The sequence below is a fragment of the Heterodontus francisci genome, chromosome 9 (genome assembly GCF_036365525.1).
Source record: "Heterodontus francisci isolate sHetFra1 chromosome 9, sHetFra1.hap1, whole genome shotgun sequence".
NCBI classification, from domain to species: Eukaryota; Metazoa; Chordata; class Chondrichthyes; order Heterodontiformes; family Heterodontidae; genus Heterodontus; species Heterodontus francisci.
Genome location: NC_090379.1, coordinates 102945715 through 102970821, shown reverse-complemented (window position 1 = coordinate 102970821; position 25107 = coordinate 102945715). Strand labels below are relative to the sequence as shown.

The 25107-nt window shown below is 43.5% G+C and overlaps 1 protein-coding gene across 5 annotated transcripts in view; it reads left to right on the top strand.

Annotated features, from left to right (window-relative positions):
* Positions 1 to 25107, top strand: part of rpap1 (RNA polymerase II associated protein 1) — a 137204-nt gene that overhangs the window by 39919 nt on the left and 72178 nt on the right. For all 5 annotated transcript variants that reach the window (XR_010975739.1, XR_010975738.1, XM_068039612.1 and 2 more), the window contains exons 8-10: positions 18868 to 18983; positions 20080 to 20178; positions 22492 to 22593. Coding sequence is in view for 3 of the 5 variants with exons in the window: in XM_068039612.1 (XP_067895713.1) it covers positions 18868 to 18983; positions 20080 to 20178; positions 22492 to 22593 (317 nt within the window). In the remaining 2 variants the exon portion in view is untranslated. The remainder of the gene's footprint in view (positions 1 to 18867; positions 18984 to 20079; positions 20179 to 22491; positions 22594 to 25107) is intronic.

Below are 25107 nucleotides of genomic sequence, written 5' to 3'. Positions count from 1 at the left end.
GGAGATTGGAAAGATTTCAGCCCGCATTATAAGATAATAAAGATCTGGCTGTCTACAGCATGAACTCACCACTCGAAACTCCAAGAACAAAACTCTAACCCATTAGTCTAGGGTTTACAAAAAGAAGTAATCACACAGAAACCACAGTAAACAGGAATAAGGGCTTTCCCTGACCTACAAGGGATGAAAACTGGGATGGGCAGCAAATTAACACTGATACTGTTGCAAAACACAGCGGGCCGGATTTTCAAAGAGCTCTGATGACGAGTGCAGGTGCGAGTTGAAGATCACGCTCTCGGAAGGCTCTCTGGATCCTGACACCTCTGGAATGCGCTTCCATTTTCAAAGTGGGGGGTCGGGGTGGGTGGAGGGAGTCAGGAACCCGCTCACCTCCAATTAACAGTCTATTACGTTCCTTGAGCTTGTTAATGAGGGAAGGGACTGCAATTTTCAGTTGGGAAATTGGTGAACCCGAACAGTGCGGTGCACATTTGTGGACAGCTGTTGGGTTCAGTGTGGGGAGAACACCACACATGTGGTGTTTGCCATGAACAAGGTGCTGCCATCAAGCCAAAAAGATGTTCTGCCCATCACGCAAATGAGTAATGTGATATGTGAATTTCAATGCCAGTGTAATGCTAGGTTTATAGGCTGTATGTCCCAAAGACTTTTGGATCATATCAAACAAAATATCCCTTCCGCAACGGACAAGATACAGACCATACCCAACCTGCACTGAGTGTTGTTGGAGGGCACAGAGTGTGAAGAAGGGAGTTTGGTAAGTTAGTGGATTTTAAGGGTTAATCTGTCTAAGTCGAGCTTTTGTTTTGTTTACATTTAGCAATTAATTGAAATTACTGTTTGAGTTAAGAGGAAAGTTAGGTTTCTTAGAGTTTTAAACAGGATATACAAGCTCTCAGAGAGTAGCTGTAGCTAGTTAATTATGTAATTACCTTAAACTGGTTTCTGAGCTCTAGCAGAGCTGACACAGCATTGTTTACAAGGAGAATAAATTCAGGGGACTCAATGCTGCTGGTGGGCACAGAGTGTAAAGAAGGGAGTTTGTTAAGGGAGGGAGTTCAGTAAGGAGGGGAACTATAAATTCATTAAGAAAATAAATTTGTCTGCACTGAGAGATACTTTGAGTGCAGAGTGTAAAGTAGGAGTTGGTGTGTGAGGGAATTCAGTGAGGGAGGGGGCTCCTTTCTTTCTTTTTCTTCTACCTTTTTTCAGCCTCCAGTAGCTGCCTCTCTCTTTGGTACAAGGGAAGGAGCTGATTGGTGAGTAACTGGTAAGTTATTCTACTTCTAATTGTAATAAATAATTTTTAAAGTTATGGTATGGCAGGTCAGCTTGGCCAAGTGGAATGTACATTCAGTGGTATACGGGAAGTCACGGACACACCACGTGTCCTAGACAAACACACCTGCAGAAAGTGCCATTGGCTGCAGAAGCTTGAGCTTCGGGTTTCGGAACTCGAGCAGCAGCTGGAGTCACTGTTGTGCATCTGTGAGGCAGAGGACTATGTGGATAGCACGGTTAGGGAGTTGGACACACCACAGGTTAGAAGCATGCAGGCAGAGAGGGAATGGGTGACCACCAGGCAGTCTAGGAGAACCAGCCAGCACAGGAGTCCTCTGAGTATCTCTTGCTTTCTAATAGGTTTTCCATTTTGGATACAGGTGAGGGCGATGGTTCCTCGGGAGTGCAGCCAGAACAAAGTCTGTGGCACCACTGGTGGTTCAGCTGCACAGGAGGGGAGGAAGAAGAGTGGAAAAGCAATAGTGGTAGGGGATTCGATAGTCAGGGGATCAGACAGGTGTTTCTGCAGCAGTAAGCGTGACTTCAGGATGGTATGTTGCCTCCCTGGTGCCAGGGTCAAGGATGTCACTGAGCGGCTGAGGACATCCTTCTGGTGGAGGGTGAACAGCCAGAGGTCATGGTCCACATTGGCACCAATGACATAGGTAGGAAGAGGTATGAGGTCCTGGAAGCAGATTTTAGGGAGTTATGAAGGAAATTAAAAAGAAGGACCTCCAAAGCAGTAACCTCAGGATTACTCCCAGTGCCACGTGCTAGTGAGCGTAGGAATAGGAGCATTGATCGATTGAACATGTGGCTGGAGAGTTGGTGTAGGAGGGAGGGCATCAGATTTCTGAGGCATTGGGACCGGTTCTGGGGCAAGTGGGATCTGTACAAGATAGACGGTCTACACCTTAACAGGACCGGAACTGATATCCTCGCAGAGAGATTTACTAGTGCTGTTGGGAAGGGTTTACACTAGCTTGTCAGGGGGATGGGAACCTGAGGGTAACTCAAATTGGAAGGAAGTAAAGCAGATAACAGGAGGTAGAAAAGTAGCAAGCGACATTGGAAGGTAGGCGAAACAAAGGCAAACATCAACTAGGTTTAGAATGTAGAATAATGTCAAGAAGGAAAAGTTAAGGGCACTCTCCCTGAATGCACGCAGCATTCACAGCAAGGTAGATGATTTGAAGGCACAAATAAAAGTAAATGGGTATGATCTAATTGCCATTAATGATACGAGACTACAGGGTGACCAAGACTGGGAACTGAATATTCAAGGATATTCGACATTTAGGAAGGACAGGAAAAAAGGAAAAGGAGGTGTTGTTGCGCTGTTAATAAGTGATAGGATCAGTACATTTGTAAGGGAGGATCTCAGATCGAATGAACAAAATGTGGAATCTGTTTGGGTGGAGCTACGAAACAGAAAGGGGCATTTCAATGAGATCTCTCCTTAACTTTCTCTGTTCCAAGGAGAACAACCCCAGCCTATCCAATCTTTCCTCATAGCTGCATTTTTCCAGTCCTGGCAACATCCTCGTAAATTTCCTCTGTACCCTCTCTAGTGCAATTACATCCTTTCTGTGATGAGGTGACTAGAACTGCACACAGTACTCAAGTTGTGGCCTAACCAATGAGTTATACAGTTCCAGCATAACCTCCCTGCTCTTGTATTCTATACCTCGGCTAATAAAGGAAAGGATTCCATATGCTTTCTTAACCACCTTATCGACCTGCCCTGCTACGTTCAGGGATCAGTGGACATTCACTCCAAGATCCCTCACTTCCTCCACACTTCTCAGTATTTTTCCATTAATTGTGTATTCCTTTGCCTTGTTTGACCTCCCCAAATGCATCACCTCACACTTCACCAGGTTGAATTCCATTTCCCACCTTTCTGCCCATCTGACCAGACCATCAATATCTTCCTACAGCTATCCTCCTCGCTATCTACCACATGGCCAATCTTTGTGTCATCTGCAGACTTCTTGATCATGTCCCCTACATTTGCATCCAAATCGTTAATATATACCACAAAAAGCTGGGGACCCAGTACTGAGCCCTACGGAACACCACTGGAAGCAGCCCTCCTGTTGCTAAAACACCTGTCAATAATTACCCTTTGTTTCCTGCCACTGTGCCAATTTTGTCTCCACCTTGCTGCATTTTCCTGGATCCCATAGGATTTAATTTTTTTTTTAACCAGTTTGTTATGTGGGACCTTGTCAAAAGCCTTGCTAAAATCCATGTAGACCACATCAACTGCACTGCCCTCAACACTCATCCTTGTTATTTCTTCAAATAATTCAATCAAGTTGGTCAAACAAGATCTCCCCTTAACAAATCCATGCTGACTATCCTTGATTAACCTGTGCCTTTCTAAGTGACAGTTTATCCTGTCTCTCAGAATAGATTCCAATAATTTGCCCACTACTGAGGTTAGGTTAGTGATAAATTTGATCAAAGAAAATTATGAAGATTTGAGGGGCAAATTGGCTGCGGTGAATGGGAAAATACATTAAAAGGTATGACAGTGCATAGACAATGATTAGTCTTGAAAGAATTATTACATAGTTTACACATTCCTTCAAAGCATAAAATTCCCAAAAGTAAAGGGAGTCAACCGTGGCTAACAAAGGAAGTTAAGGATTGTATAGGATTAAAAGAAAAGGCCTATAAAGTTGCCAGAAATAGTAGTAAACCTGAGGATTGGGAGGATTTTAGAATACATCAAAGAAGGACCAAGAAACTGATAAAGAAAGGGAGAATAGCAAAAAACATAAAAACTGACTGTAAAAGCTTCTATAGGTACGTAAAAAGGAAATATTTGGCTAAGACAAATGTGGGTCCATTACAGGTAGAGTCAGGAGAATTTATAATGGGAATAGAGAAATGGCGGAGAAGTTAAATGATTACTTTGTGTCTGTCTTCATTGAGGAAGATACAGTGGCTCAGTGGTTAGCACCGCAGCTTCACAGCTCCAGCGACCGGGTTCAGTTCTGGGTACTGCCTGTGCGGAGTTTGCAAGTTCTCCCTGTGACCGCGTGGGTTTCCGCTGGGTGTTCCGGTTTCCTCCCACCGCCAAAGACTTGCAGGTTGATAGGTAAATTAGTCATTGTAAATTGCCCCTAGTGTAGGTAGGTGGTAGGAGAAAGGTGTGGGTGTGGTAGGGAATATGGGGTTAATGTAGGATTAGTATAAATGGGTGGTTGTTGGTCAGCACAGACTCGGTGGGTCGAAGGGCCTGTTTCAGTGCTGTATATCTAAATAAATAAAAAAATCTCCCAGAATTAGAGATCCAAGGGACTAGGAATGAGGAATTGAAGGGAATTAACATTAGTAAGAAGGTTGTATTGGAGAAATTAAAGGGGCTGAAGGTTGATAAGTCTCCAGGACCTGATATTCTACATCCCAGAGTATTGAAAGAGGTAGCTATGGAGATGATGGATGCATTGGTGATCAGCTTCCAAAATTCTATAGATTCTGGAATGGTTCCTGCAGATTGGAAGGTAGCAAATGTCACCCCACTATTTAAGAAGGGGAGGGGGTGGGGGAGAGAGAAAACAGGGAGCTACAGACCTGTTGGCTTTACATCGGTAAGAGGGGAAATGTTAGAATCTATTCCAAAGGATGTGATAAATAGACCCTTGGATAATGATCTGATTGGGCATAGTCAACATGCATTTATGAATGGCCAATCATGTTTGACGAACCTGTTGGATTTTTTGAGGATGTTACGAACAGAATTGATGAAGGGGAGTAAGTGGATGTAGTTCTTTTTTTTTTCTTTTGGGCCTCCTTATCTCGAGAGACAATGGATACGCGCCTGGAGGTGGTCAGTGGTTTGTGAAGCAGCGCCTGGAGTGGCTATAAAGGCCAATTCTGGAGTGACAGGCTCTTCCACAGGTGCTGCAGAGAAATTTGTTTGTTGGGGCTGTTGCACAGTTGGCTCTCCCCTTGCGCCTCTGTCTTTTTTCCTGCCAACTACTAAGTCTCTTCGACTCGCCACAATTTAGCCCTGTCTTTATGGCTGCCCGCCAGCTCTGGCGAATGCTGGCAACTGACTCCCACGACTTGTGATCAATGTCACACGATTTCATGTCGCGTTTGCAGACGTCTTTATAACGGAGACATGGACGGCCGGTGGGTCTGATACCAGTGGCGAGCTCGCTGTACAATGTGTCTTTGGGGATCCTGCCATCTTCCATGCGGCTCACATGGCCAAGCCATCTCAAGCGCCGCTGACTCAGTAGTGTGTATAAGCTGGGGATGTTGGCCGCTTCAAGGACTTCTGTGTTGGAGATATAGTCCTGCCACCTGATGCCAAGTATTCTCCGAAGGCAGCGAAGATGGAATGAATTGAGACGTCGCTCTTGGCTGGCATACGTTGTCCAGGCCTCGCTGCCGTAGAGCAAGGTACTGAGGACACAGGCCTGATACACTCGGACTTTTGTGTTCCGTGTCAGTGCGCCATTTTCCCACACTCTCTTGGCCAGTCTGAACATAGCAGTGGAAGCCTTACCCATGCGCTTGTTGATTTCTGCATCTAGAGACAGGTTACTGGTGATAGTTGAGCCTAGGTAGGTGAACTCTTGAACCACTTCCAGAGCGTGGTCGCCAATATTGATGGATGGAGCATTTCTGACATCCTGCCCCATGATGTTCGTTTTCTTGAGGCTGATGGTTAGGCCAAATTCATTGCAGGCAGACGCAAACCTGTCGATGAGACTCTGCAGGCATTCTTCAGTGTGAGATGTTAAAGCAGCATCGTCAGCAAAGAGGAGTTCTCTGATGAGGACTTTCCGTACTTTGGACTTCGCTCTTAGACGGGCAAGGTTGAACAACCTGCCCCCTGATCTTGTGTGGAGGAAAATTCCTTCTTCAGAGGATTTGAACGCATGTGAAAGCAGCAGGGAGAAGAAAATCCCAAAAAGTGTGGGTGCGAGAACACAGCCCTGTTTCACACCACTCAGGATAGGAAAGGGCTCTGATGAGGAGCCACCATGTTGAATTGTGCCTTTCATATTGTCATGGATGTAGTATACTTGGATTTTCAGAAGGCTTTTGATAAAGTCCCCCACAGGAGGTTGGTTAGCTAAATTAAAGCACATGGGATAGGGGGTAATATACTGGAATGGATTAAGGATTGGTTAACAGGCAGAAAACAGAGAATAGGAATAAACGGGTCATTCTCGCTTTGGCAGGCTGTGACTAGTGGAGTACTGCAAGGATCAGTACTTGAGCCCCAGCTGTTCACAATATAGATCAATAGTTTGGATGTGGGGACCAAATGTAATATTTCCAAGTTTGCAGATGACACAAAACTAGGTGGAAGTGTGTGTTGTGAGGAAGATGCAAAGTGGCTTCAATGGGAATTTGGACAGACTTAATGAATGGGCAAGAACGTGGCAGTTGGAATATAATGTCAAAAAATGAGAGGTTATCCACTTTGGCAGGAAGAATAGATGTGCAGGGTATTTTTAAATAGTAAGAGATTAGAAAGTGTAGGTGTACAAAGGGACCTGGGTGTCCTCGTCAATAAGTCACTGAAAGCTAACATGCAGGTGCAGCAAGCAATTAAGAAGGCTAATGGTATGTTAGCCTTTATCACAAGAGGATTTGAGTACAGGAGTAGTGAAGTCTTGCTTCAATTGTATAGAACCTTGGTTAGACCGCACCTGGAGTACTGTGTGCAGTTTTGGTCCCCTTACCGTAGGAAGGATATTATTGCCATAGAGGGAGTGCGACGAAGGTTCACCAGACTTGTTCCCAGGATGGCGGAACAGTCCTATGAAGAGAAATTGGGGAAACACTGCCTGTATTCTCTATAGAGTTTTGAAGAATGAGAGGTGATCTTATTGAAACCTACAAAATACTTAAAGGGATAGACAGGGTAGATGCAGCTAAGATGTTTCCCCTGGTTGGGGAGTTTAGAACCAGGGAACACAATTTCAAAATAAGGGGGAAGCCACTTAGGACAGAGATGAGGAGAAATTTCTTCAATCAGAGGGTTGTGAATCTTTGGAATTCTCCACCCCAGAGGGCTGTGGAAGCTCAGTCATTGAGTATGTTTAAAGTAGAGATTGACAGATTTCTAAATACTAATGACATAAGGGGATATGGGGATAGTGTGGGAAAAAGGCATTGAAGTCGATTATCAGCCATGTTCGTACTGAATGGCGGAGCAGGCTCGATGAGCTGAATGGCCTACTCCTGTTCCTATGTTCCTAACATTAGATGTGGTTCCATGATTGGACAACATTTGCTAAATAATCCTCAGTGTGCTAAGAATTACGCTGACAACCAATTTGAAATGGTCAGTCGGGCTCGCAGTGTGGCACATTTGCGTCTACTGGAAGCTACCTATATTAATACACAGGGCCCTGTTCTTTGCAGACAGAACATGTACACACATTGCGTCTGTTTCAGCTAAACTAAATAAGTGACTGCCATTCGCTTATTCATTCCTCAGGGCAATGCCTTGACCAATCAGAGTCAAGCAGCCTGGTTTAAATTTCAAACAAAGCTTGGCAGTTAACTGTCAGTCACCATAAGCTGGTGCATTCTCCATGGCAACACCTCTACCAATCAGAGTCCACTTGCCAGCCAATCAGCACTCTATTCTCATACAGTATAAATTTGTTGCTTCCCTTACTTTGGTATTTTTGTGAATTGTTCTGATGAATGCAAAGATGAAAAGCTTTGACAAAATGTCTCTATTTTCAGCAATACTCTAGTTTTTTTTATTCGATTAAAAATCTCGGGACCCGGGGACTCTTGCGCCAGATTGTGCGCAGTACCTCTCATTTCCTGCACCATTAGGTTGCTGGTCCTCCGAGGTGCTGCCTGCTTCCTTTGCAGTATCATGACATTGGCAGTCTCAATTTCTCTGCTCCCCTTGCTCGCTCTATCCTGTCCCCCTCTGAACTTGCTGCATTCTGTTCCCTCAGGTCCAACCCTAACAACATCAGACCTTTCGACAAGGAGGTGCAGCTCTTGTCTGGTGCACTGACCCCTACCTAGCAGAGGCCGAACAGCAACTTTCTGGAATTTCCTCCTACCTCCCCCTGACCATGACCCCACCACTGAACATCTCCTCTGGCGATCTTTCCTCCATGGCCTCCAACCTCAATGTTCCCCAACCCGATCCAGCCTGTTTCTACTTCCTTCCCAAAATCCACAACAGGACCTCCCTGGTCGACCCAGCCATTCAGCCTATTCCTGCCCTACTGAACTGATTTCTTCCTATTGCAACTCTGTGTTTTTTCTCCCCTTGTTCAGTCTCTTGCCACCTACATCCATGACTTTTCTGATGCCTTCTGTCACTTCAACAGTTTCCAGTTTCCTGGCCTTAACCATCCCCTATTCTCCGTGGTCGTCCAATCTCTCTCACCTCCATACCCCACCAGGATGGTTTGAGGGCTCTCCGCTTCTTCCTTGAATGGAAACCCAACCAGTCCCCATCCACCACCACCCTCCTCGGCCTGGCTGAACTTGTTCTCCCGTTGAACAACTTCTCCTTCAGCTCCACTCATTTCCTCCAAATAAAAGGTGTTGCCGTGGATACCCACAAGGGTCCTAGTTATGCCTGTCTTTTTGTGGGGTATATGAAATATTCCCGTCCTACTCAGGCTCCCTCCCTCACCTCTTCTTGTACATTTATGGCTATTGATGTCATTTCCTGTTCTTGCCTTAAACTGGAAAATTTCATTGACTTTGTTTCCAATTTCCGCCCTTCTCTCTCATCTTCACATGGTCCATCTCTGACTCTTCCCTTCCTTTCCTTTCCTTGACTTCTCTGTCTCCATTTCTGGGGATAGGCTATCAACCAATGTTCATTATAAACCCATGGACTCCCACAGCTATCTGGACTATGCTTCCTCACACCCACTTCCTGCAAGGACTCTCTTCCATTTTCCCAGTTTCTCCATCTCTGTCACACCTGTTCGCACGATGCAACCTTCCACGCTAGCACCTTTGATTTGTCTTCCTTTTTCCTCCGCCAAGGATTCCCCCCAAACCATGGTTGTTGGGGCTGTCGACCGTGTCACATCTATTTCATGCACTTCTGCTCTCTCCCCTTCTCCCTCCCTCCCAGAACCACGATCGGGTTCCTCTTGTCCTCACTTTCCACCCCACCAACCTGCATATTCAACGGATCATCCTCCACCATTTCTGCCAGCTCCAGCATGATGCCACCACCAAACACATCTTCCCCTCCCCTCCCCTTTCAGCATTCCGAAGGAACCGTTCCCTCTGCGACACCCTGGTCCACTCCTCATTCACTCTCAACCCCTCCCCTGTTTCCTACGGCACCTTTGCAGACAAGCGCAGGAGATGCAAAGATCCAACACCTGCCCTTTTACTTCCTCTCTTTTCATCATCCAAAGCCCCAGACCCTCCTTCCAAGTGAAACAGAGATTTACTTGTACTTTAATTTAGTATGCAATATTCGCTGCATGCAATGTGGGCACCTCTGCACTGGGGAGACCAAATACAGACTGGGTGACCGCTTTGTGGAACATCTCCATTCAGTCCACAAGCACGACCTCGAGCTTCCATGTCGCTTGTCATTTTAATTCTCTACCTTGCTCCCACTCTGACTTTTCTGTTCTTGGCCTGCTACAGTGTTCCAATAAAGCTCAATGCAAGCTCGAGGAACAGCATCTCATCTTTTGACTGGGCACTTTACAGCCTTCTGGACTCAACATTGAGTTCAATATTTTTAGATCATAACCTCTGTTCCCATTTTTTCTTTTTTCTTGTTTTTTTTGCTGTTTTGTTTTCCTCATTTCTTTCTTTATCCCTTTACTTTATGTTTGGATGGCTGCTATCCTGCCATTCACACCTCATCCATACACATCTTTTGTTTCTTTACTTGTCCCATTGCCACTCCCTTTGGGTTTGTACCATGAAACCTTTTGTCATTTATTCTTTCTGCCCACCACCCCATCCCAGACCTTCCCTTTTCTTGTTTTAAACCCTCCCCCCTTTCACATGCTCACAACCTGTTACATTTCTAACTTTTGACAGTTCTGATGAAAGAGCACAGACCTGAAATGTTAACTCTGTTTTTCTCTCCACAGATGCTGCCTGACCTGCTGAGTATTTCCAGCATTTTCTGCTTTTGTGTAGGAAATGACCTCTTCGCGTTAGTCTGTTTGCGCAGTAGAGAGAGCAAACATGATACATCTTTATTCATTCATGGGATGTGGGCATCGCTGGCAATGCCAGCAATTATTGCCCATCCCTAACTGCCCTCGAGAAGGTAATGTTGAGCTACCTTCTTGAACCCCTGCAGCCTTGTGGTATAGGTACACCCACAGTGCTGTTAGGGAGGGAGATCTAGGATTTTGAGCCAGTGATGATCAAAGAACAGGAATATAGCTCCTACTCAGGTTGGCGTGTGGCTTGAAGGAAAACTTACAGGTAGTGGTGCTCCCATGTGCCTGCTGCCCTTTCTTCTAGGTGGTAGAGGTTGTGGAGTTAGAAGGTGCTGTAGAAGAAGCCTTGGTGAGTTGCTGCCATACATCTTGTAGATAGTAAACACTGCTGCCACTGTGTATTGGTGGTGAAAGGAGTGAATGTTACAAGTGGTGGATGAGGTGCCAATCAAGTGGGCTGCTTTGTTTGGATACTGTCGAGCTTCTTGAGTGTCTTTGAAGCTGCACCCATCCAGACAGGTGGAGAGTACTCTCCATCACACTCCTGACTTGTGCCTTGTAGACGATGGACAGACTTTGGGGAGTCAGGAGGTGAGTTACTCACTGCAGAATTCCCAGCCTCTGATCTGCTCTTGTAGCCACCATATTTATGTGGCTGGTCAATGGTAACCCCCAGGATGTTGATGGTAGGGGACTCGGTGATAATGCCATTAAATGTCAAAAGGGGATGGTCATTGTCTGGCACTTGTGTGGTGTGAATATTTCTTGCCAATTATCAGTCGAAGCTTGAACATTGTCCATGTCTTGTTGCATGTGGGCACAGACTGCTTCATTATCTGAGGAGTTGTGAATGGATCTGAGCACTTTGCAATCATCATCGAACATTCCCACTCCTGACCTTCTGATGGAGGGAAGGTTATTGATGAAGCAGCTGAAGATGGTTGGACTGAGGACACTCCCCTGAGGAACTCCTGCTGTGATATAGGGGCAAGTTGCTACCCTTGAATTTACTCTGGGACCATTGGCATAAAAGATGGCGTTTTTGGGTTAGCCCACCATTTACCAGAGAGAGCAAAGCAGGATGGGTCAGAACCATGTGTGGAGTTTGCAAGTTCTCCCTGTGACCGCGTGGGTTTCCGCTGGGTGCTCCGGTTTCCTCCCACAGCCAAAGACTTGCAGGTTGATAGGTAAATTAGCCATTGTAAATTGCCCCTAGTGTAGGTAGGTGGTAGGAGAATGGTGGGGATGTGGTAGGGAATATGGGAATAATGTAGAATTAGTATAAATGGGTGGTTGTAGGTCAGCACAGACTCGGCGGGCCGAAGGGCCTGTTTCAGTGCTGTATCTCTCTGCCTCCTGCATTTATGTCAGCATTGACCTGCACTGCACAGTTAAGATATGTTGGAATGGGTAGAATTCCAAAGCCAACACACATACCTTAAAGGAACAGGGATAATTTAGAAGAAAAGCTGTTCCACAAAAAACACTTTTATAATTAGAAAGTGAATTGAATGCTGCAGTATAATTGATCACTGTTTCAAAATTTTCCCTTTTGCCAGACAGGAGCATACTCTACTGATGGCATGCACTGATTTCAAGCTGTACAAGGATGGCGCTGTGCCATTAGCTGTTGGGCACTCCTCCTAGGGTTTAGGATATACTATTGTGTCACATCGATGTAACTTTGCCACCTGACTGGAATCGAAGCTGAAAGTTCACATTTTGAAAGCAGCTGTTCTGTATCACGAATCACCTAGTGCAATAATGTATTAATAGTACTTGCGTCATAATATCGCACATCGTTAGATCTTACTGTCCTGTTATAATATGCTTTTCTGTAAAGGATGGTAGCACTGAGAAATTGAACACTTTCCCTTTCAGTCATCTAGTGTCAGCATCAAGCACTCCCAGGTCAGATATCACACAGATTAAATGCACCATGAAGCTCCCTCTACTCGGCTCCAACAGTATGACTCGTTTGCAACCACAGAGCTCCGCTTAACTCAACAGTGACTAATTTGGTAGCACTCTCACCTCTGAGACAGTAAGGTTTTGGGTTCAAGTCCTGCCCTAGGGACTTGAGCACAAAATCTAAACTGACACTTCAATGCAATCCTGAGGTGCCGTCTCTTGGATGAAACGTTAAAAGAAGGTCCTGCCTCACCTCTAAGACGAACTTAAAAGATCTAGTGTTGTTAGTCAAAGAAGAGCAGGTGAGTTCTCCCTGGTATTCTGGCCAATATTCATCCCTCAACCAACATGACTAAAACAGATTCAAAAACAAGAAATGCTGGATTCACTCAGCAGGTCTGGCAGCATCTGTGGAAAGAGAAGCAGAGTTAACGTTTCGGGTCAGTGACCCTTCTTCGGAACTAAAACAGATTATCTGGTTATTGTCTTATTTGTTTCTGGGACCTTGCTGTTGCATTTCCAACATTGTAACAGTGACTACACTACAACAGAAGATAAAACACAGAAGAAGTGCCATCGTGCCGATGCCAGCTCTAAGTAGAGCTGTCCGACCAGTCCTGCTCTTCCCTCATTGCTCTGCAAATTTCTTTCCTTCAGGTATTTATCCAATTCCCTTTTGAAAGTTACTGTTGAATCTGCTTTCACCACCCTTTCAGGCAATGCATTCCAGATGATGACAACTTGCTTTGCGAGTAAAATATTTCATGTTGCCTCTGGTTCTTTTGCCAATCACCCTAAATCTGTGCCTTCTGGTTATTGATCCTACAGCCACTGGAGACAGTTTCTCCTTATTTACTCAACCAAAATCCTCCATGATTTTGAATACTTCTATCAAATTTCCTCTTAACTTTCTTCTCTAAGGAGAAGCTTCTCCAGTCTCCACATAACTGATCCCTGGTACCATGCTAGTATATCTCTTCTGTGCTCTCTCTAACGTCATGGTATCCTTCCTAAAGTGTGGTCTCCAGAACTGAACACGCAAACTAACTGCTGAATTGATAACTGAGATTGAAATGAATGGATTTGATCTAATAGCCATTACAGAGATATGATTGCAGGGTGAGCAAGGTTGGGAATTAAATATTGCAGGATACTTGACCTTTGGAAGTGGTAGGCAAAATGGGAAAAAAGGATAATCAAGGTTTAGATAAAGACAGTAGAGAGAAAGGATCTTAGCTTGGAAAATCAATATATGGAATCAATTTGGGTGGAGCTAAGAAACAACAAGGTACAGAAAAGAATGGTGGGAGGAATACTGCTTTTTTTGTTGTGAGTGGCCTATTCATTTAAGTGCACAGTACTGTTAATTTTTTTTGCGTGACCACGCACTTGGGGTATCTAAAAGAGTATTACTTGTCTGCGGCCTGTGCACTAACTTCTGAGTTGCTGCACGACTGTGCAGCGTGGAGGTAAGATTGGGTGGGATTAATTTTTAGGTCCCTAACAGTGGTTGTAGTGTCCGGCAGAGTATAAATCAGGAAATTAGAAGTACATATAACATGGGTAATACAGTAATCATAGACTTTAATCTTCATATCGACTGGGCAAAACAAATTTGCAGTAACAGGGTTGGAGTAAAGGAGTCTCTGGGGAAGAGTGGTCATAATATGGTATAATTTTATACTGTGTTTGAGAGTGATTCAGTTAAGCCCAAAATTAGGTTCTTGAATCTGAACAAAGTAAACTGCTTATGTATGAGGGGCAAGTTGGCTGCAGTAGATTGCAAAACTAGATTAAAAGATACGATGGTAGATGGGAAATAGCAAACATTTAAGAAATTAATTCGTATTCACAACGATTATACATTCCCTTATGGAATTAAAAATCCCACGGGATAAGTGGTCCAACCTTGGCTAACAAGAGAAGTTAAAGACAGTATTAAAGGGAGATGTTTATCCTGTTGCCAAGAGTAGTAAACCTGAGGATTGAGAGGATTTTAAAATTCAGCAAAGGATGACAAACTGATAGAGAAAATAGGATATGAGAGTAAACTATCTAGAGACATAAAAACATTGTAAGAGAAGCTTCTGTAGGTATTTAAGAAGTAAGAGATTAGTGAGAGTAATCATGGGTCACTTAGAGGTGGAGACAGGTTAAAATTACAATGGGGAATAAGGGAATGGCAGAGGCATTAAACTAATACTTTGTATCTTCCTTCACGATAGAAGACCCAAAAACATTCTGGAAGTAATGGGGAACCAAGAATCTAGTGAAAATGCAGGACTTAAGGGCATTAGTATGAGTAAAGAAATAGTAATGGAGAAATTAATGCGACTAAAAGCCAACAGATCCCCTGGACCTGATAGCCCACACCTTAGGGTTTTAAAAGAGGTGGCTTCAGAGGCATTTGATGTATTGGTTTTGATTTTCCAGAATTCCTGAGAGACTGGGAAATGTTGGTTTCAAAAGGATTTTAGTGTCCTTGTACACGAATCACAGAAAGTTAACATGCAGGTACAGCAAGCAATTAGGGAGGCAAATGGTATGTTAGCTTTGATTACAGAGGGATTGGAGTACATATGGACGGACGGTCATGGAGCAGGAGTAGGCCACTCACGCCTGCTCCGCCATTCAATGAGATCATGGCTGATCTAATTATAACCTCGACTCCACATTCCTGCCTACTCTCGATAATCTTTCACCCCCTTGCTTATCAAGAATCTATCTACCTCTGCCTTAAATGTCTTTAAAGACTCTGCTTCCGCTGCCTTTTGAGGAAGAGAGTTCCAAAGACACACAATCCTCTGATAGAAAAAAATTATCCTCATCTCTGTTTTAAATGGGCAACCTCTTATTTTTAAATAGTCACCCCTAGTTCTAGATTCTCCCACAAGGGAAAACATCTTTTCCACATCCACCCTGTCAAGACCCCTCAGGATTTTATATGTTTCAAACAAGTCGCCTCTTATTCTTTTAAATTCCAGCGGATACAAGCCTAGCCTGTCCAACCTTTCCTCATAAGACAACCCGCCCATTCCCGGTATTAGTCTGGTAAACCTTCTCTGAACTGCTTCCAATGCATTTACATCCTTCCTTAAATAAGGAGACCAATACTGTACATAATACTCCAGATGTGGTCTCACCAATGCCCTGTATAACTGAAGCATAACCTCCCTACTTTTGTATTCAATTCCCCTCACAATAAATTATAACATTCTATTAGCTTTCCTAATTACTTGCTGAAACTGCATACTAACCTTTTGCGATCCATGCACTTGGACATGCAGATTCCTCTACAACTCCGAGCTCTGCAATCTCTCACCATTTAGATAATATACATTTTATTCTTATCGTCAAAATGGACAGTTTTGCATTTTTCCATATTATACTCCATTTGCCAGATCTTTGCCCCCTCACTCAACCTATCTATATCCCTTTGTGGCCTCCTTATGTCCTCTTCACAAGTTATTTTCTTACCTATCTTTGTGTCATCTGCAAATTTAGCAGCTATACCTTCGGTCCCTTGATCCAAGTCATTTATATAAATTGTAAAAAGTTGAGGCCCCAGCACAGATCCCTGCAGCATACCACTTGTCAACCAGAAAATGATCCATTTATGCTTCCTCTCTGTTTCCTGTTAGCCAGCCAATCTTCTATTCATGCCAATATGTTACCCCCTACAACATGAGCTTTTATTTTCTGCAATAACCTTAGATATGGCAACTTATCAAATGCCTACTGGAAATCTAAGTACAGTACATCCACCAGTTCCCCTTTATCCACAGCACGTTACTTCTTCAAAGAACTATGATAAATTGGTTAAACATGATTTCCCTTTCACAAAACCATGTTGACTCTGCTTGATTACCTTGAATTTTTCTAAGTGCCCTGCTATAATGTCTTTAATAATAGCTTTTAACATTTTCCCTAAGACAGATGTTAAACTAACTGGCCTACAGCTTCCTCCTTTCTGTCTCCCTCCCTTTTTGAATAAAGGAGTTACATTCGCTATTTTCCAATCTAATGGAATTTTCCTCGAATCTAGGGAATTTTGGAAAATTAAAACCAATACATCAACTATATCACTAGCCACTAATTTTAAGACCTTAGGATGAAGCCCATCAGTACCCGGGAACTTGTCAACCCACAGTACCACTTCCCTGGTGATTGTAATTTTCTTGTGTTCCTCCCTCCCTACTATTTCCTGATTTATAGCTAATTCTGAGATGTTACTTGTATCCTCTATAGTGAAGACCGATGCAAAATACCTGTTCAATTCATCTGCCATTTCCTTATTTTCCATTATTAATTCCCCAGACTCACTTTCTATAGGTCCAACGCTCACTTTGTTAACTTTTCTTTTTTTAAATATCTATAGAAACTCTTACTATCTGTTTTTATATTACTAGCCAGCTTTCTCTCGTACTCTAATTTTTCCCTCCTTATCAATCTTTTAGTCATTCTTTACTTTTTTTTATATTCTGTCCAATCTTCTGACATGCCACCCATCACCTTCCTGCGTATGAGAGTAAAGAAGTCTTACTGCACTTGCATAGGGCCTTGGTAAGACCACACCTTGAGTACTGTGTATAGCTTTGGCCTCCTTACCTAAGAAAAGATATACTTGGAGTACAACTCCTGGGATGAGGGCATTGTTCTATGAGGAGAGGTTGAGAAGACTGGGCTTATATTCCGTATTTAGAAGAATGGGAGGTAATCTCATTGAAAGATATAAAATTCTTAAGGGGCTTGATACAGTGGCTGCTCAGAGGATGTTAGGGCATCTAGAACCAATGGCCAATCTCAGCTTTGTTCTCTACTGTATTACGAGCCTTACATTTGTCATAAGCCTCTTTTTTTTTTCTGTCTCATTTTAGTTTCTATATCTTTTGTCAGTTCTAGCTTTGAATGCATTTCATTTCCGCCTCATGGGAATGTGTCTATTCTGTTCCTGAAACATCTCTGAGGACCTGCCATTGTTCAGTTACTGTTTTGCTTACCTGTTTTGATTCCAATCAACCTGGGCCAGATCCCTTTTCAACTCACTGCTGCTATCCCTCTTTCAGTTGAGTATTTTTTACACTTTTCCATAACTACCCTAAACCTGATGATAGATCACTGTTCCCCAAATGATACCCCACTGAAACCTTCTTCACATGCTTCATTTCATTCCACAAAACTAAATCCAGCACTGCTTCCTTCCTCATTAGGATGAAACATACTAATCAATTAAGTTCTCTTATACCAATTTCAGGAATTTCTTCCCCTCTTTACTCTTACAATCCCAGTCTATAGTTGGATAATTGAAGTTCCCCATTATCGATAATCTAGTTTGTGCCTTTTTCTATCATTTGCCTGCAAAATTGCTCCTCTGTCTCCTTCCCACTATTCAGTGGACCATAGTATACACACAGGCAGTGTAATAGCTCCTCTGTTGATCCTTAATTCTAACCAAATAGTTTATCTTTGACCTCTCAACGACATCATCCCTTTCCAGTGTTGTAATAGTTGCTTTGATCAATATTGCCACCCTGCCACCTTTTTTTCCTTCCTTATTTTTTCTGAATAGTTTGTCGCCAGGAATATTAAGTTTTCAATCTTGTTGTGCTTTGAGCCAGGTCTCTCTCATTGCTACTATATCGTAGTTCCCATGTGGCGACTTATGCCTGCAGGCTACTAACCTTATTTACTGTACTGTGTGCATGCATGTACGCAGATGCAATCCAAACCCGCCTTAGACTGTGTCCTGTCAGATGCTTCCTGTTTCTGAACTATTCTTTACTCTGGTGCAGTTTGACTGTCCCAGTCGTCTGACCACCTTGTTTCTCCCCACAGTGTCTGCTTCATTGGCTGCAATCCTGACATCCTCAGGCTGGGTATGGCACTATATGAATTCTTCCTTATATTTTCTTGTATCAATATCTTTATTGCCAAAAGCAGTTGTTGCAGGTGGGTTCTTAATTAGTGTTGGATTGTGGCCAGTTTTGTGGTGCAAGGATGACCAGGGCCAGGATCAGGATTGGGATTGCCAAAATGCATTTAACATAAGATTCCTTATTTATCATCTTACTCTGTGTGGATTTCAATCCAAAGGGCAAAGGTCTTAACTTCTGTACCACTAAGTATTTGCATTCTAAGTTTGTGGGATGATAGGCTCGTGCTTGTAATGATGAACCCAGATTTATGCGTAGGCCAGAGAAATAACAGCAAATTATATTTATATATTGCCTTTAACATAATAAGTCCCAAGGCGCTTCACAGGAGCCTTATAAAACAAAACATGACACCGAGCCACAAAAGAAGCTGTTGGGTCAAACCACCGAAATAGGGAGTGCCTGCACAGCAGTAGGCATGGAATGTGGGTGCAGAGTGGCACAATTGTGCAGTAGTGGTGATCTGAATGTGTGCTAGGCTGAGTGGAGCAGGTGTGTGCGTGATGGCATTGTAGAGTAATTCTTATTGCAATATTGCTAAATCTTTACAGAGGCTGATATTCCACTGAAGCTTGAGAAAGGATGGGTCCACATGGATGTACCGGAGTATGAGAAGCTAGAGTGGATGAAAGATCTCCCCAAACCCCGACGACGGAAAACTAACAAGGTGAGCAGTGGAGTTGTGGATACGTTCTGTAAAACTGCCGCTCCCTATTGACTGAGCGGCCCTGCCATGGAGCAGTGTGAGACTCTGGGATTGAGTAACCCCGTCATGGAGTAAGGAGAGACTGTGGGACTGAGTGATCTTGTCATAGATCAGTGAGGGACTCTGGGACTTGAGTGGCCCTGCCATGGAGCAGTGTGAGACTCTGGGACTTGAGTGACCCTGTCACGGAGTGAGGAGAGACTGTGGGAGTGATTGGCCCTATCACAGAGTTAGGAGAGACTGTGGGACTGATTGGCCCTGTCACGGAGTGAGGAGAGACTGTGGGACTGATTGGCCCTGTCACAGAGTGAGGAGAGACTGTGGGACTGATTGGCCCTGTCATGGAGTGAGGAGAGACTGTGGGACTGATTGGCCCTGTCACGGAGTGAGGAGAGACTGTGGGACTGATTGGCCCTGTCACAGAGTGAGGAGAGACTTTGGGACTGATTGGCCCTGTCACAGAGTTAGGAGAGACTGTGGGACTGATTGGCCCTGTCACGGAGTGAGGAGAGACTGTGGGACTGGTTGGCCCTGTCACGGAGTGAGGAGAGACTGTGGGACTGATTGGCCCTGTCACGGAGTGAGGAGAGACTGTGGGACTGATTGGCCCTGTCACGGAGTGAGGAGAGACTGTGGGACTGATTGGCCCTGTCACAGAGTTAGGAAAGACTGTGGGACTGATTGGCCCTGTCACAGAGTGAGGAGAGACTTTGGGAGTGAGCTGACCTGGCACGGAGCCGTGAGAATATGTGGGACTGAATGGCCCTAACAGGGCCAATGTGACTTTGGCACTGAGCAGCCCTGGTTCCACAGAGAGGTTCGAAGCTGTGGGACTAAGTGGGCCTGCTGAGGAGCACTCTGAGTTTGAGGTTGAGTAAAACTTGAAATGCTAATGTGGTTTTACAAACATTTACATAGTAAAAGTCTCCATTATCAAACTCTCAAACCAGTAAACCCACCAAGCACTGAATATACAGAAATCTCTCCTGCACAATGACAGAATCGTGTTTCCTAGGAAATGTTGTAATTTAATGTCTCTCTTTGTTTCCACATTCAGGAGATGCAAGCAAGGTTCAGTTTCCATGGTGACTTAATACCTCCAGGTGTTGATCTTCCAACTCACCTGGGACTACACCATCATGGAGAGCAGCCAGAGGTTAGACAGTATTATTTCCTATTACAATGAAATGCTTTTGAACAGCTGTTCAATGTTTGTTAAAGTGAAGACTGGAGTACAAATGGATGGAAGTTAAGCTACAGCTGTGCAGAGCTCCAGAGTACTGTTTCCATTGTCACAACTGCATCTCAGAAAGAATATATTGGCCTTGGAGGGGGAGCAGCATAAATTCACCCGATACCTGGGCTAAACGGGTTAAATTATGAGGCCAGATTGCATGCACTGGGCCTGTATTTCCCCCAAGTATAGAAGTTTAAGGGGTGATCTAATTGAGGTGGTTAAGATGATTAAAGGATTTGTTAAGGTGGGTAGAGAGAAACTGTTTCCTCTGTTCTGTTCTCCTCCAGAACAAGGAGATTTAACCTTAAAATTAGAGCTCGGCTGTTCAGGGGTGATGTCAGAAAGCATTTCTTGACAGAAAGGGTAGTGGAAATCTGGACTCTCTTGCAAAATGCTGCTGAGACTGGGGGATCAATTGAAAATTTCAAAATTGAGATCAGTAGATTTTCGATGGGCATTTTAAGGGATGCGGAGTGGGTAAGTGGAGTTAAGATACAGATCAGCCAAGCAGTAAATTTACAGCCTTCACAAATTGCACTATCTTTTCCAAACTATCAAAACAACCAAGGTGATGGATGTAAAAGTACATTATTGAAATGCAGGAGCTCATTCCATTTGGAAAACACTGCGACGGAGCCTCTGATGAGCTGCATTCTAAAGGCGGCCTCAGACTGATGACTGAACAGTCTCTGATCTTAGAATCTTACAGCACAGAAGGAGACCATTTGGCCTATCGTGCCTGTCCCTGATCTTTGAAAGAGCTATCTAATTAGTCCCACTGCACGCTCCTTCTTCACAGCCATGCAAATTTCTCCTTTTCAAGTATTTATCCAATTTCCTTTGGATAGTTATTTCATAACAATTTGCTGCCCTCACCCCAGCTGTTTTTGCTTTTTTATATTCTTCACAGGATCTAGCTGTTGCTGGCAAGGCCAGAGTTTATTTTCTCCCCTGCAGGGCATTAGTGAAGTAGATGGGTTTTTACAACAATCTAGTAATTACATGGTCATCTTTACGAATGCTAGCTTTTTATTCCAGATTTATTTGAGTTTAAATTTTCCAGATGCCAGGATGGGATTTGAACTCATGTCTCTGGATTATTAGTCCAGACCTCTGGATTACCAGTCTAGTAACATAACCGCTATGTTGCCGTTCCATAATTACTTTAAACTTCTGTCCTCTGACTACTGATTCCTCTGATTCTCCTGCCAGTGAAAACAGTTTCTCCCTATCTACTTCATTAAAATACTCATAATTTTGTACACCTCTGTTAAATCTTTCCTTAACCTTCTCTGCTGTCAGGAGCACAATCCCAGATTCTCTAGTCTCCACATATTCAGTTCAAAATCTCTCTTGATGGTGTGTGAGAACAAAGCACGCTTAGAGACTTTGTCTTTTATATTAGCCGGTCAGCCATCCTGACGGGTAGTCAAATTATGTAGTATATTTAAATTGAATAGAATGGCTTGATTTGTTGGTTGATGCCAAGCATTTTGGATGATTAGTTGGGTGAGACCCATCCAAGTACAATGGCAGCAATTGAGCTATGGATATTAATACCGTCATACAAATGGTATTAGATATTCCTTGCACCTTACAGAAGCAACTAGCAGTGACCAACCTTACCTATGTGCGCAGTGATCAGCAAGAAATATTCCAATTTGCAGTCCCAATTCCCTATAGCTCTGGGTGGAGTGTCAGCTGTGGCTCAGTTGCTGCTCTGAGTCAGAAGGTTGTGGGTTCAAGTCCCACTCCAGATAATATAGGCTGACAGGTCAGTGCAGTGTCAGAGGTGTCGTCTTTCAGCTGAGATGTTAAACAGAGGTCCTGTCTCCCCCTTCAGGTCTACATGAAAGATCCCTAGACACCATTTGAAGAAGAGCAGAAAAGTTCTCCCTGGTGTCCTGGCCAATATTTATTTCTCAACCACTATCACCAAAACAATTATCTGGTCATTATCATATTGTTGTTTTTAGGAGTTTGCTGTGTGCAAATTGGCTGCTGTGTTTCCTATTTGGCAATAGGAATTACACTTTAAAAGTACTTCATTGGCTGTAAAGCACTTTAAAATGTCCTGAGTTCGTGAAAGGCACCACGTAAATGCAAGTTGTTTCTTTCTGTGCTATTTCAGTGGTGCAGCGCTGATGCTTGGTGTGAAGCTGGTAGATTACCCAATGTTTCTTGACTGTCGCTTGCTTTAATCATCTCTAACTATTGGTTTGTCTCTTTCAGCAAGCTGGGTATTCACTACAAGAGCTCTTTCATTTATCTCGCAGTCAAATAATTCAGCAACGAACCCTGGCACTTCAGATGCTGGCACGTATCGTTCAAAAGGTGGGCTTGGCACAATTCAAAATTGCATACTGCAGAGTTTTGTTATCTGAAGTAAACATGTTTGACTAATTGAGGTTGTGTGTAGCTCCCACAACATTACAAACATAAGAAATAGAAGCTGGAGTAGACCATACAGCCCCTTGAGCCTGTTCTGCCATTCAATAAGATAGGGCTAATCTTCTACCTCAACTCCACCTTCCCACCCGATCCCCATATCCCTTGATTCTCTTATTTCTCAAAAATCTATCAATCTCTGTCTTAAATATACTCATCGACTGAACATCTGCAACCCTCTGGGTTAGAGAATTCCAAAGATTCATAAACCTCTGAGTTAAGAAATTTCTCCTCATCTCAGTCCTAAATGGCTGACCCCTTATCCTGAGACTATGACCCCTAGTTCTTGACTCTCCATCCAGGAAGACAACCTCTCAAGTACCAACTTGAGCCCTTTCAGAATCTTGTGTTTTAATGAGATTTCCCCTCATTTTTTCTAAACTCCAGACAGTATAGTCCCATTCTACTCAGTCGCTCATCATAGGACAGTGCTCTCTCATCCCAGATCCCAGGAATCAGTCCAGTGAACTTTGGTTGCACCGCTCTAAGGTAAGTACATCCTTCCTTATGTATGGAGACCTAAACTGTCCACAGCACTCCAGGTGTAGTCTCGCCAAAGCCCTATACTATTGCAGCAAGACTTTCTTACTCTTGCACTCCAACCCCCAACCCCCCACCACCGTTGCATGTTAACTTCCTGTGTTTCATGTATAAGGACCCCCAAATCCTTTTGAATACCAGCATTTACTGATCTCTGACCCTTTTTAAAAAAAAAAATTCTGCTTTTTCATTCTTCGTATTAAAGTGCATAATTGCACACCACCAATCGCTCAACCAGTATATATTCCCTTGCAGCCTCTTTATGTTTGCTTCGCAGATTAGTTTCTCACCTAGCTTTGTTTCATCTGACTTGGATCTATTACACAGTTTCCTCATCTAAGTCATTTATATAGATTGTAAATAGCTGAGGCCTAAGCACTGATCCCTGCGGCACTCCACTAGCTACATCCTGCTATTCCAAAAATGACCCGTTTATTCCTACTCTTTTTTTTTTCTGTTAACCAATTCTCAATCCATTCTAATATATTACCCCAATCCCATGACCTCTAATCTTGTGTAGCAACCTCTCGTGTGGCTTTGAATGCCTTCTGAAAATCCAAATATATTACATCCGCTGCTTACCCCTTATCTACCCTGCTAGTTACACCCTCAAAAAACTCTAATAGATTTGTCAAACATAATTTCCCTTTAATAAATAAAATCAGAAAATGCAGGAAATACTCAGGTCAGGAGAAAAACAGAGTTAACGTTTCAGGTCGATGCTGCTGCCTGACCTGCATATTTCCAGCATTTTCTATTCTTATTTCAGATTTCCAACATCCGCAGTAGTTTGCTTTCCCTTTAATAAAACTGTGTTGACTCTGCCAAATCATATGGTGATTTTCCGAGTGCCTGTTACCACATCCTTCCTTAGTAATAGATTCTAGCATTTTCAGTACTACTGAAGATAGGCTAACTGGTGTACAGTTCACTGTTTTCTCTCTCCCTCCTTTCTTGAACAGGGGTTTGCATTTGCTACCTGCCAATCCATAGGGACTGTTATGGAAGATCAAAAACAAAACAGCCGCTATTTCTGCAGCTACCTCTTTTAAAACTCTAAGATATAGGCCATTGGGTGCAGGGAATTTGCTGACTATTAGTCCCTTAATTTCTCCAGTACTATTTCTTTACTAATATTAATTATTTTAAGTTCCTCACTTTCTTGGTTCCCCACAATATCTGGTATATTCTTTGTGTCTTCCACTGTGAAGACAGACATAAAATATTTGTTTCAAGTTGATCATTCCACATTGTAATTTCTTCTGCCTCTGCATTGAAAGGACCCACAATTTTCTCCAGTACTGTCACCAGTGATCCATGAATTGAAACCCCTGCCTCGTACACCATTAATTCAGCCATGCATTTAAGCCACTAATCGATCTGCCCCGATGCCAATTTGTGCATGGATCAGGTAATAATCTAGAGATTATTACCTTTTGAGGTTCTGCTTTTTAATTTTGTACCCCAGCTCCTCCAACTCTGTCAGCAGAACCTCACTCCTAGTTCTACCTATGCTGTGGGCTTCTACTCCAAGTTCTTCTCCAGCTGGGAGGAGATGTCCTGAACATGAACACTGGATAGGGACCACAGTCTCTGGACTTCCAGTCACAGCTGCACAGAACAGTATCTATTCCCCTAACTATACTGTCCTGTAAGACTAGCACATTTCTTTTTGCTTCCCTCCCCCACTCCATTTCAAAGGCCTCCTGTACCACTGTGCCATGATTTGCCCATTCTCCCTGCAGTCTTCATTCTCAACTACAACAGTAGCAAGTACCTCATAACTGTTGGATAATGGAAAAAGCTGAGGCTCTGCTTACCTGCCTGACATGCAGTCACATCCTCCCGTCCCTGCTCTCA